This window comes from Belonocnema kinseyi, chromosome 2 (assembly GCF_010883055.1).
Source record: "Belonocnema kinseyi isolate 2016_QV_RU_SX_M_011 chromosome 2, B_treatae_v1, whole genome shotgun sequence".
Taxonomy (NCBI): domain Eukaryota; kingdom Metazoa; phylum Arthropoda; class Insecta; order Hymenoptera; family Cynipidae; genus Belonocnema; species Belonocnema kinseyi.
In genome coordinates this window covers 54202398-54217612 of record NC_046658.1, presented here as the reverse complement: position 1 = coordinate 54217612, position 15215 = coordinate 54202398, and the positions used below count along the sequence as shown (strand labels likewise).

At 31.6% G+C, this 15215-nt stretch overlaps 1 protein-coding gene across 1 annotated transcript in view; it reads left to right on the top strand.

Moving 5' to 3' along the window:
- The first annotated feature begins 1707 nt into the window (after positions 1-1707).
- LOC117182669 (venom dipeptidyl peptidase 4) overlaps positions 1708-15215 on the top strand; it is a 33322-nt gene continuing 19814 nt past the window's right edge. The window contains exons 1-7 of the mRNA XM_033375774.1: positions 1708-1941; positions 3602-3886; positions 11151-11219; positions 11324-11376; positions 11517-11713; positions 11824-11993; positions 12071-12171. Coding sequence (XP_033231665.1) covers positions 1924-1941; positions 3602-3886; positions 11151-11219; positions 11324-11376; positions 11517-11713; positions 11824-11993; positions 12071-12171 — 893 coding nt within the window. The 5' untranslated portion in view covers positions 1708-1923. The remainder of the gene's footprint in view (positions 1942-3601; positions 3887-11150; positions 11220-11323; positions 11377-11516; positions 11714-11823; positions 11994-12070; positions 12172-15215) is intronic.

The following is a 15215-nucleotide window of genomic DNA, read 5'->3' as shown; positions in this document are numbered from 1 at the left end:
TTATATCTATATAATAATATTATATAATATACAAAAAATACAGCAGAATTTATATGGTAAATTTCTAAAAGTCTACAAATCGTGCATTAATATTGCAGCTTTTCTATTAACGTAACATAAATATTAATATTTAGCTTTCACTATCTTTGTAAATTGTTGCTGAAACTTACCCCCTATCTTACTTAATTTTTACTGTATACATTTTTTTCGTCAAGTATGAGAGTTTGGTAAAATCTGGCTGTTTTTTTGTGAATTGACAAAGTACTTCAACTTTCAACAAAGTAGTAAAATGTTCAATAAAGAAAGATGAATTCTCAACAAAAAATTTAGAAAGAGATGAATCTTTAACTAAATTATCAATCTTTATATTTACAAACAGTTAGTTGAACTTTCCACATAAAAAGATGGATTTTTAAGAAAAAATGTAATAGGTTATATTTTAAACAAAAAATATTCCAATTTTAATTAAAAAACAGTTGCACTTAACTAAAAATACGTTTTTTTAAATAAATGAAATAATTCCTCAAATAAGACAGATCAAAAACATGAGGATTAATTTTCTACCAAAAAGTTGAATTTTTAACAAAATACATGAATTTTCAACCAAATAGTTAAATTATAAAATTATAAATCATATTTTATCTGATACCAAAACAGTTGAATTTTCAACCAAACAATTGAATTTTCAATTAAAAAAGATGGGATTTAATTAAAAATGGTATGTTTATCTATTCAATGTTTTTAATACCTTTAAAATATTACGTCAGAAAACTGGAAATTTTTTTTTGAAAACAAAGTCCGAAAGAAATGATAAAATCTTACGTTCGTAAAACTAAATACTTACTGTTATTATTCCATTTTATTTTTTAAGGTTATAAAATGTTAGTATATTTTTTGTGAGGTCGGAGCAAATCTCACATTATCGTACATGGGTGGGGGGGGGGGGGGGCATGTTGAAAATGTAATTTAAAAGCCTTACACAGTTTGTGAATTATTATTTACTTATTATTTACAGGTAAACTTTATTTGTTTGTTCATTTTATATTATTTCGTGAATCTATGATTATTACAGTAAATATTACTACTAATATTGTCAGGTAAGTTGCAATTAATACTGTCCAAATTATCAATAAAGTACCATCAATTTCTTGTACATTTAATTCACTAGGTACTACAGCAAGCACTAGATTGAGCTGATACGTATCTTTTTACAATGAAATATTTTTTATTTGGGTTTTTAGTAATAAGCGGTCTTAAAAATATCTTAAGTATGGTAAGAAATGCCGTTGACGACCTACCCCGCTTGTAAACCAGCATAGGATTAAAAATATACTTAAGTTTCATGAAAACTGAGGTACAAAATTATTTATCCTAATTAAAATATCGTCTTTCAAATAAAAATAAAAATCGAACTTTGCGCCGTTGATATTCTTATCAAAGATTCTTCACTTCGTCAATAAAAAATGGTTTTTCTGATAAATGGATAAATATTTGAGATATAAATGATTAAGCGAAATTCAGTTCAGTGAATTTTTACATATTGCTGTCCAGCTTCAGCCAGTTTAAAAACCTATTGTCAAATCGATGTCACTTATGGAGAGAGTCATTCATTCTGCTGTACTCTGCCCTCAGAGCATAAGTGTCCTCATCCACCAATTTGCACGATGCAACATTTTAGTTCTGATAAAAGTGTTTTCCATTTGGTTACAAATGTGATATTTTCTACAACTCAGAGATATTAATCTTATCAGAAGATAAAATACTAACACGCAGTTAGAGCACATTTTCAGTACTGATATCATATTTTAATATTGCCGCAAACTGTTGAATTACTGCGATTACTTAAATCATCGAACAGTGTCTGGATCAGTGAATAGTATCAAAGTTGCTTAGTGAACGGATAATTTTATACGCTTAAAAAACATGTTGAAATTCTACTTGGTATGTCACAGAATTCAAAGAAACAGTTGTATATAATAATATTTAAATTCTTTAATCCACTTTATCCACATATTGAAACTCCAATGTTTCCGCTCACTTATCGCGTGCTGCCTCTGGATTTTTTTCCTCCCAGTCAGTTTGAAAGTTTCTGAGGATACGTCAGTTTGCCATCTCGTAAAATTCTGGTTCCACTTGAAGTAGTTGAGATTGAATTGAAATTCTTTAGTTTAAATTGGTATATCAAATTTTCATTATGTTAAATCGACATGTCATGCTTTTTATCGGATTTATTTAGAATAATTTACAAATAGATGCAGTGTTGGGGAAGTTCATAAAAAAATAATTAATTTCAGGTATAGTTGCTTCGTAAAAATAGTACTTGTTACATTTATGTACAGTCACTAATTTAAATAGGTAACATGAAGTTCCTATGAAGTTTCATTTTTTGATATGCGGAAACATGTTATATGTGTATCAAATTATAATTTGAGAATTTGCAATTTTAAAACTATACAATTTAAAAAATTTCAACTTTAAAACTTCAATATTAAATTGTTTCGAAAAAGCATTTAGAATAGAATAGTAAATTTTCAAAATTAAACTATTCCAAACAAAAAAGTTTAAAATAACATACAACATATAAATCTTAAAAAATGAACAAATTGCAATTCTGGGTTTTTAAAATTCAAGAACTTAACATTTTCACTTATCGAAATTGTGGAACTTTGCATTGTACATTTCTGAAATGAAAGAGTTTTTAATTTTGAAAATTTAAAATGAAATATTATACCTGTTTTATTGTTTACAATTAATCATTCTGCAATTTTGAAGGTAAAATTTTCAATACCATCAATTTGAAATATTTGTAATTGAAGAGTTTTTCATTTTCAAAATGTAAAATTAACAAATATGCAAATTTCAAGTTTTGCAATTTAAAAAATCTGTAATATGAAAGCTTTAGAATAGAAAACTTGACTGTTGTTCCTTAAAATCGTCAAAATGTACGACTTTGTATTTCCACATCTTTGAAATTCAAGAGTTTTCAATCGTTAGTGTTCAAAATTGTAGAGATTGAAATTTTTATTCCTTAAAATTGAAAAGATTTTAATTTTCACAATGTGTAATTGAAAATTACTCAAATTTTAAGTTTCAATTTAAAAATTCTGTAATTTTGATTACTTACATTCGAAATTTCCTCAACTTGGAAGACATAAAATTGTGAACTTCACTTTTGATCTTAAAGATCATCAAAATTGCAGAATTTATATTTATACATTTTTTAAATTGACGATTTTGCAATTTGGGAACTTTAAAATTTTACTATTTAAAAAATTCTAAACTGCATAATTTTAAATTATACGTATTAAAAATTGAAGTATCATTAATAAAGATGTTCAAAGTTTTATAATTTTAAACTACAAACAATCAACACTAAACAAAGTGGCGAATTTTTATTTGTAAGCATTATCAGAAGCTACTTTAATATTAATTTTAAAATTAATGAGTATTACCAATTTTTTAAAGTTCATACTTTAAATTAAAGCATATATTTTAATTTCATAATTAGGGAATAGTGATTTTTTTCAAAATTATTTATGTAGTTTATCGCAAATTAAGACGTTTGTCATATTAAAATAATCAGTAAAAATTTAATGTGCAGGTTCTCTTCTCTTGGTTCATTCTGATATCATTTGCTTATTCTTTCACGGATGATTTTGATGATATTTTTTCCGAAACTCAAGAAACTGAAGACAAGCGTTACAATGGTAAAGCTGTGCCATATTCTCTCGAAGAAACATTTGATGGAAGTTTCTCAGCAAGGGGATTTAATGGTACATGGATTTCATCTACAAAGATTCTTTACAGAGACTCGGAGACGAAAGATCTGCTGACGTTTGATGTGCAAAGTTTAAAAAGTACTCTCTTCCTCAATGCATCCACAGTGGTAAATAAATTTGGTCTTGTTCTTATTAATCATAAAATAATATCAAAAAATAATTTGATAGGTCTTGCGTTATTAACCGGAGGACGGGGCGGGGCCTTTATATATATCGAATGTATAAGAACCACAGGACTGCTATAGTTCAAGGAAACCCAGAAAGTCATGGAAAATCAGGGAATACAAAACTGACCAGAGAATGTCAGGGGATATCTGACAGAGTCAGGAAATTTCCTACATACTGAAGTTGAAGTTAATTCTATTATTTTATTGCAAATTTAAGAATTTTGAACAAAACTAGTTCTTTTTTATTGAAAATTCGTCTTTTTGGGTTGAAAATTCAAATGGTTGTGCAAAAGCTCGACCTGCGCGAGTTGAGTTTCTTGTGTGCGGGTCGGCGCGAGCGGCGAGCTGGCTCGCGAACCAGAATAGCCGCGAACCAAGAAAAAGCTAGCGAGCCGACAAAAGTTCAAGGATCTAAAAAGACTTGCGCACCGAAAAAAGCTTTTAAACTAAAAAAGCTCACAAAGTTTGAAAAGTAAGTAAGGAATATTAACAGAATTAATATTAATATTAGTGTTAATGTTAATTTATATTTAAAGAATCATTATACGTTTCAATTTCCATTTAATTTGAAAAGTTTTTTCTCGCAACTGAAAGAAATTTATTTAAAAGGAGAGCTCTTAAAGCAATTTTTAAACTTTATTTATTTTTTTTAACGTGAAATTGATTAAAAGTCATGTTTTTCAAGAAAATATATTTCCTTGTGTATCAACGACTTGAATACATTAAAAATCGTCCCAAATCAATGCACTAATATTTGATCAAGCAAAGCGATAAAATATTGTAATGTAGTGCAAGTTTTATGAGTCCTGCGAGCAGCGCATGTTTTTTCTCAGTCCGCGAACTTTTCTCGGTCGGCATGCTTTTTTCAATGCTCTAGCTTTTTTGGTTCGCGAGCTGCGAGTCGGCTCGCAGTTCGACTAGGCCCGATTCGCATTTGAAAAGCTAACGCGAGTTGGATCGGGTAGAGCTTGAGAACTTGTCAGCTTTTTCACGGTCCTAAAAATTAATCTATTTTGATGGAAATTGCATTTCTGTTGGTCGAAAATCACAACCCTATGATTGCAATTTGACTATTTTGTTAAAAATTTGTCTTTTTTGGTTGAATTCAACATTTATTGTTTAAAACTTAAAATTTTTGTGGTTCAAAATAAAGCTATTCCATTTTCGGTAAAAAATTTATATTATTTGGTTGAAAATTAATTTTTTACTGAAAATTTAACTATTCTTTTTAAGTTGAAAATGTATCTGTTTGAGGTGGAAATTCATATATTTTTATGAAAATTCATCTGTTTTGGTAAAAAAGTAATCTTATTAATTAAAATATCTTATTTTTGTACCAAAATCTATTTTTTGGTCAAATGCTCATGATTTTACTTAAAAATTAATTTCTTCACTGGAAATATAACTATTCCCTTTTTGTGTAGAAAATGGATATTTTTTTATTGAAATTTCAAATTCTTGGACGAAAATTTATCTCAGGATAGAAAATTTTGTTTTTCATAGAAACGTAATCTTCTTAGTCGCAAAATCATTTTGGTTTACAATTAATTTTTTTGGTTAAATATTAATGTATTTTCTTGTTTTTAAAAGTCAATTTTTTAAACTGATAAGCTATCTTTTTTGGTTGAATATTTAGTTCTTTTGTTAAATTTTTTGTGTGCAGAAAATTATTTTTCGGGTTGAAAATTAACACATTTGGTTAAAATTGATCTTTTTTGTTAAAAATAATTTTTTTAGCTGAAGGTTCCTCATTTTACTTAAAAATTCCTTTGTTTCACTAAAAATTAAACATTCCATTTTTTTGTAGAAAATTGATCTTTTTCGATAGAAGTTGATCCTATTCGCTGACAATTTATTTAGTTAAAAACTTATTTTATTTAGTTGAATATTCATCTTTTTTTATAGAAAAGTTACTCATTAATTGAAATATAATTTTTTTGATATAAAAATATATTTTTTGATCTACTATTCATCATTTTAGTCAAAAATTAATTTCTTCACTAAAAATATAACTATTCCTTTTTTTGTAGAAAGTTCATCTTTTTTGATAGAAATTTGATATTGGTCAAAAATTTATCTCTGGGTAGAAAATTACTTTTGTTGGTAGAAAACTAATTTTATTCCTTGAGAAATTCCTTGGTTAAAAATTAAACTATTATGTTCAGCAGTCGCTTTATTGTGAAAAATATATATTTTTTTAAGATGAGAGATTGTGTTATTACGCTGAAAATTCAGTTATTTCATCAAAAGCTTTTTTTTAGAAAATTAATCTGTGGGGTTAAAAATTAAAGCATTTGATTAAAATTGATCTTCTTCTTTAAAAAAAAATTTTTTTAGGTGAAGATTCCCCAGTTTCATTTAACATTAATTTCATCCACTGAAAATTAAGCTAATTCTTTTTTGTGTGGAAATTTGATCTTCTTTTATAGAAAGATATTCTTCGTTGAAAATTTAACTATTTTGTTGTATATTGAAAACTATGATGTGGAATAATTATATAAATATATATATTAAAAATTTGTCATAAGGACAACCGCAGGATTTCACCGGGAGCGGGCGCTAATCTGAAAAATTGCACCCGCTCCCAGCGAAATCGCGGTAAAATTTTAGTCACAACCACGTCTCACGATCGTGAGATAAGTGGTTACAGTCTGTAACGGAATCAATAAGACGATCCAGCAAAAGCCTCTTGCACCCTGAAAACACGTAGCGATCCAAGAACTACCGCCTTCTGCATTCTTTCCGCATGTGTTTTAGCATATTGTCGACACGCAGGGATGCTTTTCAGGCTATTAACGAGTGAAAGCTTGGCACCTCCAAGAGCGCCGATGAGAAGGACGATTAGTTTAACAGAATATTCCGGGTACAATTGTTGCAACTACCTTATAATGTCTCTATACTCTCCTCTAAGGTCTCTTCATTCTCCTTGGCTATGATGTCTTTGTCAGCTGGTGCCGAAAATTCGATAATGAACATGGTTCGCTTCTCGAAGTCAAGGAGAATCATGTCTGGCCTCGTGTGTGCAACAAAAACAATGGTTGAGAATATAAAGTTCCAGTATATGCGGCACTTCCCATTCTCGACAATTGACTCGATTTCCCTGTGAGCATTTAGAGGAGCAATATCGAGGTTAATGCCGTAAGAGAGACAGAGATGGTAATAAAGCACTCTTAGTGCCGCATTGTGCCTTTGGATGCAGGTCATTCCCGCATGAGTTGGACAACTAGATAGTATGTGAGCTAAATGCGCGGGGTGTGCATGGCACGCCCTGCAGCTATCATCGGGAATGTCTTGGCTCAAAATGTGGAGACGGTAGTTTAAAGTGGAAATGACACCGTCCTGGCATGCCAAAATGAAATCCTTCGTACCAGACTTCAATCCGGGCGATTTGAGGAAACTAAACGTTAGCTCACACGGCATTGACTGGTCCTCCACATTTCTGTGGAAGATACCGTGCACCCTCTTATCGAGGAGCTGTTCACGAAAGTTAGTCTCTTGTGCTTTCTTAATCTGGACTTTCAGGAGTGAGTACTCGAGATAGATAAGATTTGATGCATTTCGCTCATCCCTAATACTGAAGTTAAGTCCAAGTGTTTCAGCAGCCTCCTCCGCTGCTTTGTACAGAAATGCTCCTTTGCCTACTTCCTCGTGATTCCTGACCATTTTAAGAAGAGGGTCTCTTCCATTTGCAACTCTATGTGCTGTACCCAGAATAATCCTGTTGTAAAGACATTCAAGACTCAATATTCCGCGACCCCCTTGACGGCGTGAGATGTACAGTCGCGGAACGGAAGACTTAAGATGCATGCTTTTGTTCATGTGCATAACCTTTCTTGTCCCGATATCAAGGGATCTGAGCTCGTTCTTCGTCCATGGAACTACTCCAAATGAATAGAGTACTACCGGGACGGCAAACATGTTCGTTGCAGATACTTTGTTCCTCGCCGACAGTTCGTAAGACCAAATTTGCCGGATGAGACGTTTGTATCTGCTTCTGAGAGTATCCTTTATAGATGTAACATCTTCAGGGATGCCATTAAGTTTTCCTCGCTTCAAATAAACCTTGGCGCATTTGTCTAACCCAAATTGCATTCCAATTTCCTTAGTATATCGTTCGACAATCCCTAGAGCTAGATGTAGTTGCTCTTTGTTTTTAGCATAGACCTTAAGATCATCCATGTAAAATACATGAGTAACCTTGTACTTTTGATCTGCAGGTTTGTCGCACAAGTACCCGTCGGAATGGCGAAGTGCTAGAGATAGTGGCAATAATGTAAGGCAAAAGAGGAGTGGGCTCATGGTGTCGCCCTGAAAGACACCTCTCTGAAAGGTGACCTTATTAGTTGTCACACGACTTTTTTCAGATAAGATAGTAAATCTGGTTTTCCAAAGCGGCATCAATCTCTTTATGCACCTAACGATTTGCGGATGAACCTTTAAGCTTTCCAAAAAAGAGATGATAAGTCTATGGGAGGCCGAATCGAAAGCTTTCCGATAATCAATCCATGCCATCGATAGGTCACGCTGGTAGAATGCTGCATCTATGCAGACACATCTATCGATGAGTAAGTTCTCCGGACATCCCGCTACGCCTTTGTTTGAGCCTCGTTGTTCATAAATTTCTTGTCACACAGGTTCAATTGCCCGTACAATCCTATCATTTAGGATAGCTGTGAATATCTTATACAGTTTGTTCAGACAAGTGATTGGCCTGTAATTCTTCGGGTAAGCTTAGTTGCCTATTTTCGAGAGGAGTATTGTGCGCCCTTCCACCAACCACTCCGGAATCGGCTCTTCCGACTTTAAATATGAGGTGAGAATATGGGCCAAATGCTAATGGGTTGAAGGAAACTTCTTCCACCAGAAGGGTTTGATACAATCTAGTCCCGGTGTGGAATAGTTCTTCATCCCTCTTAATACTTTTTTCACCTCCTCGACAGTGATGGGTGGGCATTCTTGATCAGGTGTTATGAGGGCATCACACAGCTCCTTGAAGTTATTTAGATTTTATGAGTCTTCTTCCAGTCTATGCTGCACTTTGTAGACTTTTCTCTAAAATACTTTGATCTCCTTTGGTTTAGGCGGGTGGTCGACAGTAACTGGAAGGTCTTGGAAGAGTCGAGATGGTTCAGAGAGAACTTGTTGATTTTCTCTGACCCACCTCTCCCTCCGCTCTAGACTTCTCTTTGCATTAGATAGTATCCGTATTCTCTCAACAACACGCTGCTTGATGGTCAGCAGTTTTGGCTTGTTCAGTGTGTAATAACGAGTCCGGAGTTTGCGCGCGAACTTTCGAACCTTGGCGGTAAAGTTCCTACCAGATGTGATGTAGTCAATCACACACTGAATGCGGGACGCGTACTGTCTTGCCCAGCCTATTTTTATGGCAAGTTGATGCATTCGCCTTTTGGTCTTATGATCAACTGATGGTTTTGTTTTACGGTTCGCATCGGCCAAAGCTCTCGCTGCATTATACACACAATAATTGATAGCACAGAGGTCGAATTCTTCGGAAAAATGTCCATGAAGCTCGTCATCCATTTCAGCCAGATCTTCAGGCTTAAGAGAAACCTTGGTGTTGATATTTCTCCGGGTCATAAAGCATCGCTCTTCCTCTATTGGATGCCTGCCCGCGGTTGGTCTTAGTGTCGCCTCTCTTTCTCTGTTGCCAGCTTGTTCCTACTAACATTTTTTACATTTCTTGAAATTTTTTGGAATCACTTAAAATAACTTAAAACACTTGAAATTCTTTGAAATGTTTGGATCTTGTAATAATCCATTAAATTAGGAAAAATTCATTTGAAATCCTTTTAATACAAATATACATAAACTTTTTCATTTAAATTCGAAAAAAGGCCTTTCGAATACTTGGAATTCGTTGTAGAACCAATAAAATCCTTTACATGTTGTGCAATACATTAAAATCTCTTAAAATCTATGGAATCGCTAGGGATTCCTTGAAATTTGGATTATTTTCAAAAGTTGTCTAGGAATCTTTTAATATCGAGCTTAAGATATTTAAAAATCCTACAAAATTCTTTGAAATAATTAAAATTTTTATAGAGATCTTGTATTTAGTTGAAATTGGTAAAAATAGGTTACAATCCTTTATAATACTGTAAAACCCTTGAAATAGTTGAAGGACTTATAAAATTTTTTAATTATTTTGAAATTCTGAAATCTTTTGAAATATTTTCTAGAAAACGTACAACATTTATTGAACTTCCTTGAAAATTTTGAAATCTCTTGAAATTCTATGGAATCTTTTAAAATATATAAATATATAAATTAAGTTAGAAAAAATCATTTTTTTAATAATATTAAGCCTCACCAAAACTCTCCTCTGATGACATTATCATGTTATTTTTAATGGCCTTTTCTGACATTTTTGAAATTGAAATACAAATTTTAAACGTCAATCATCTTTGATTAATAATTATAAAAAATAATGACCTTAAAAAAAGTAATTTGAAGAAAATGTAATTTTTATGAATTAATAAGGGTAAAAACTGGGGAAAATATTTATTTTAAGGCCATTATTTTCCATAAATGTATTGTAAAAATGATTTGACAATTTAAATTTAATATTTTCATTTCAATTTGATAAAATTCAGAAACTTATTTTTAACGCTTTCGCATATCTCAAGACTTATGCCATATTTCTTGACATTTTTTTTTAATGTAAAAATTTGGAAAAGTTTGATTTCACAAAATGACATGAAATGAGGGGTTAAGTCTTTAAAAAATCTACAAAATTATTTTCTTCTGACCACCCTAATATATATATATCGCGAAAATCCATTAAAATAAGTACAAATCCTTAGAAATGTGTGAAATCTCTCGAATCGTTAGATATCTCTTGAAATTTAATTTAATTTAATTTATGTTACAAAGATATCTAGAAATGACTTGAAAGTGTGCTTACAATCTTTCTAAATAACATAAAATTCTTTAAAAATTTGTTAATCTCTTTGATTAATTAATTTTTTTAATCTCTTCAATTCTTTGGAATCTGTTTAAAAAAGTTTAAAAATTTTTTAAATACAGCAAGTTCTTTGAAATACTGAGAGTTCCTATAAAATCCCTTAAAAATTGTGAAATTTCTTAATATACAATATCAAGCCTGTCTCATTACTATTTAATAAAGTTGATTAGGGTTTATGTACGTGTTTTAGTTGTTTATAGAATATTTTTTTATTGAAAGGAAGGGAATCCATCTATCAACTTATCTCCCGATGGATCACATCTGCTGATTGGTCAACTAGTTTCTAAAGTAAGTACACTTCTTTGATTTCAAGCTCTATGGAAAAACAAGATAATCTTATTCTATTAAATGTAATATAAACTAAATTAAAAGTACTTTACAATGATTCTTAGGGAAACAGGATATCTAACCTTAGAAAGTATCGGGTGTACAATTTACAGAAGAAGTAAGAACTTTTATTTACTTTTGATTTAAACTACCAGAATTTAATTCGGTAATGTGAAAATGAAGAGCTTCGAAAAAAATATTGCTTTCGAGAAAATAAATATAAATAATGATTTTAATTTTAATTTTCGAACTTTTAAGATCATCGTCCGATGTTGCGGAAGGTAGAAACGTATCTCTTGCAATTTGGTCGCCTGTTGGTAATGATCTATTCTACGTATTGGACAATGACATCTACCGCAGAGTGGTTGTCAATAATACTATCAAAATTACAAGATTAACATTCGATGGTGTACCTGGAGTTATTTATAATGGAGTACCTGATTGGGTTTATGAAGGTAGGGTCAAAAGACGAATTAGAATCATAGGCAAATAATAGTTGCATTAATAAGAAGAATACCAGCAGTCAATTTTAATATTAATATATTAATAAATCAAAATATAATAGAGGAAGTGCTCAAGTCGGATGGAGCATTACAAGTCTCTCAAGATGGAAAGTATCTTCTATTTGCAACATTTAACGACACATTAGTAAAAGAAGTTATTTACCCAATTTATGGAAATCCTGGCGATTTGAATAGTCAATATCCATCATTAATGAAACTTAAATACCCAAAGGTATTCTAGTTTGTCTTTTATTTAAATTATTATATCAGAAAAACCTATAATTATACTTATTGTATATATGTTTTTAGGCCGGTTGTGCTATGCCTACTGTTTCGTTAAATCTGATAAACCTGTCGAAACCTGATACATCTTTAACATTTTTAAAAGCTCCATGTGACATTGTAGGCAGGTAAGAATTTTTCCTTGATCAGAATTGGGAAGTGTTTATGTATTGGATAAAGTTAAAAATAAAATATGTCTTTTATTTATCTATGACTTCAAAATAAAGCATTCAAGTCATATATTTTTTATTTTAAATATTTTAAATTAAATAATTGTATATAAATTCTATACTTTAAAGTTTAAGCCTTGGAAATTTAACAATCTTAAATTTGGGTTAAGCAATACGTATTTCAAAAAAAATTTTATACTGAATTGTTTCCAGTTTTTAACGTTCAAAGTATTTTTCATATAATACTTAAAACATTGCGAATTAAAAATAAGAATATAAAAATAAGTTCAATGTAAACAGCTAAAAGTTTAAGAAATTCAAATAAAGAAGCATTCAAAATTGAACAATGTAACTTAAACAATGTTCTCAAATTAAACAAATGAAGCCAAAGCATAGAAAGTATAAAGAGGGACATAACTCAGTTAAAAACAGTTTCCTATTTGTCTTTATTTTTTTTAAATATTCTCCTGCTCACTCGCTTTACATAACATTCATGTTTTAAGAACTATATGGAAAAATTAAAACAATATACCCTTTTTTAAACTCATTTAACTTGTATTCATACTGACGCTTATCAAACATTTAGTTTGTTCTTACGATACTTATATCTGTTTTTGGTAATAAAATAAGAGCAATTATTTGTACTTTTTCTCTATTGAATTGATTTTTTGGATTAACTGTATTTCTTAGTTTTACAAAATTATTGTGCATCATGTGGTTACATTTATTTTTATTATTCAGTTTCATTCACGATGTTTTTAGTATAAGTTATATAGATTTTCAGCAATCAGCATACGTTTTAATCAATTTTAAGATTATATAGATGGAGGCTCCGTGGAGGCACGTTTTATATGAATGCTTATTACTACTTATTTTTTGATAATTATACGTATTATTGTCCCATATAAGTAGAAAAGTAAGAAATCGCGAAAAAATTGCAACAAAAAAAGCGATAGTACAAAGTTTCTAATTTCACATAAGTGCCTTGTTTGAACTTGACGCCCCTTCTGGAATGTTTCTCTTGATTTAAGTCGTCAATTTCTTGTTATTATAAAATGAATAGATTCCTCGTAATCGAAAGTATCAGTACATATTTGCTTTATGGGGATTCGTAATTTTTGTCCCGGAGTTTAGTCGATTTTGCTTAGGACTCGAGAATGATGTCATCATTCATAGTGTTTCTTTTTTCCAAAAGAATTTGTCATACTTTATTTTGATAATCTCCAAACTTCAGTGCTTTACGACTCTGCAATACATTAACAATAACAAATACACCATTTCGATTGTGACATGACTCGCCACGGAAAAAAGAATTTTTCAAATCACTACAGAATCGTTGAACCAGTGCAATAAAAACTCGTACATAAAAAAATACATCCCGAGTCGGTTAAAAATAAGGATAATAGAGCTTCAGATCTCTTTGGTAATTATTATTTTAAAAAACATGCCAAAATGTATGTGCGTTCTTGAGAAGTAATTATGAAGTAATACGTTTACATTAACAGTGTTTCCTGAATATTCCTAAACTTTAACTATGGCATTATTGTAGATTGAGGTCAGCGGAGGCTATCAAAACATTACGAAAGTGTTTACTTTTTTCTTTCCTTAAACACAGTAAATTAGAAAAAATACATTTAAAACAAAACTCATTTCAGTTAGATCAGAGATTATTCCGAATACTACTTTACAATGGAGTATCTAACCGTATGAGAAAAAATTGAAATGGTTCTGGTGTATGGAGAAGTTAGAAGAAATCTTGACAATGCTGTCAATCTCTACGCTCAGAGTTTTCCAAATAGAATTGTGCTTCATTTTATCGTGCTATTACAAAATTTACTACCGATGGAAGTATTCAATCTAAGAAAAAGGCCCGTGCAACAACAGCCTTGGAGAAAATAATGAAATTGCTGTATTAACTGCACTGACCAATAATCCTCACGTTAGTACACGAGAAATTGCTCGTTATTCCGGAATGGCTCAGAGCAGTGTTTGGAAAATTTTGAACCTTAATAAATTTCATCCGTATCATGTCTCTTTACATCAAGAACTTGAAGGCGCTGATTTCCAAAATCAGCTAGCTTTTTGTCATTGGGCACGTGAACAATCACCACTAAATGCCAACTTTTTTCGTTATTTATTATTCTCTGACGAGTCTTCTTCTACGAACCATGGCATAGTTAATCAACACAGCATGCACTACTGGAGTATTGAAAATCCGCAGTGGGTTCGTGAAGTCGCACACCAGCGTCCATGGGCTGTCAACGTATGGTGTAGAATAATTGGCAACAAATTGATGGATCCCCAGATTATTGAAGGTAGCTTAAATGGTCTAAAATATCAAGGCATTTTGGAAAACAAACTGCCAATATTGCTTGAAGACTTGAGCTTAAAAATACGGCAGAACATGTGGTTTCAACATGATGGTTGTCCGGTAAACTATTCAGCGGTAGCACGAGAAGTTCTTGATCGTGATTTCAATGGTCGCTGAATTGGTAGAGGCGGTCCGATAAATTGGCCTGCAAGATTGCCAGATCTTACTTCGCCAGCGAGGGCACTCATGTTAATCAACCACCTCGAATCGTGAGAGGCTAGGCGACTCACGTTAATCAAGCACCTCGAAGGGAACAGAAAACTGCTACGTCCACGTCGTTCCTGGGTTACGTTAAAAGTAGTAGCTTGTTTTATGACTAATTTCGAGTATTGCAGAAAGGTAAGCGTGCATTCCCAGTAACAGTAAAATGAGGAAAAAGTTCAAATTCGTCGATTACAGCGCCATCTATCGCGAAACGAGAAAATGTATCAGACAAATCATACGCATTTTTATCCAAAGAATCCGAATATACAACAGAAAATCGGGGTCCCTATTTAAGATTTCGAACTTGCCTCTGCCCTCACCCCTACCCCCAGGGGGCGGTGTGCGGAAGCGATTTTAACATCAGTGTATGTACTCCTGAGAGTGATTAAATTTTAATTCCTAACATTTTTTCATAGAATGCCAATTT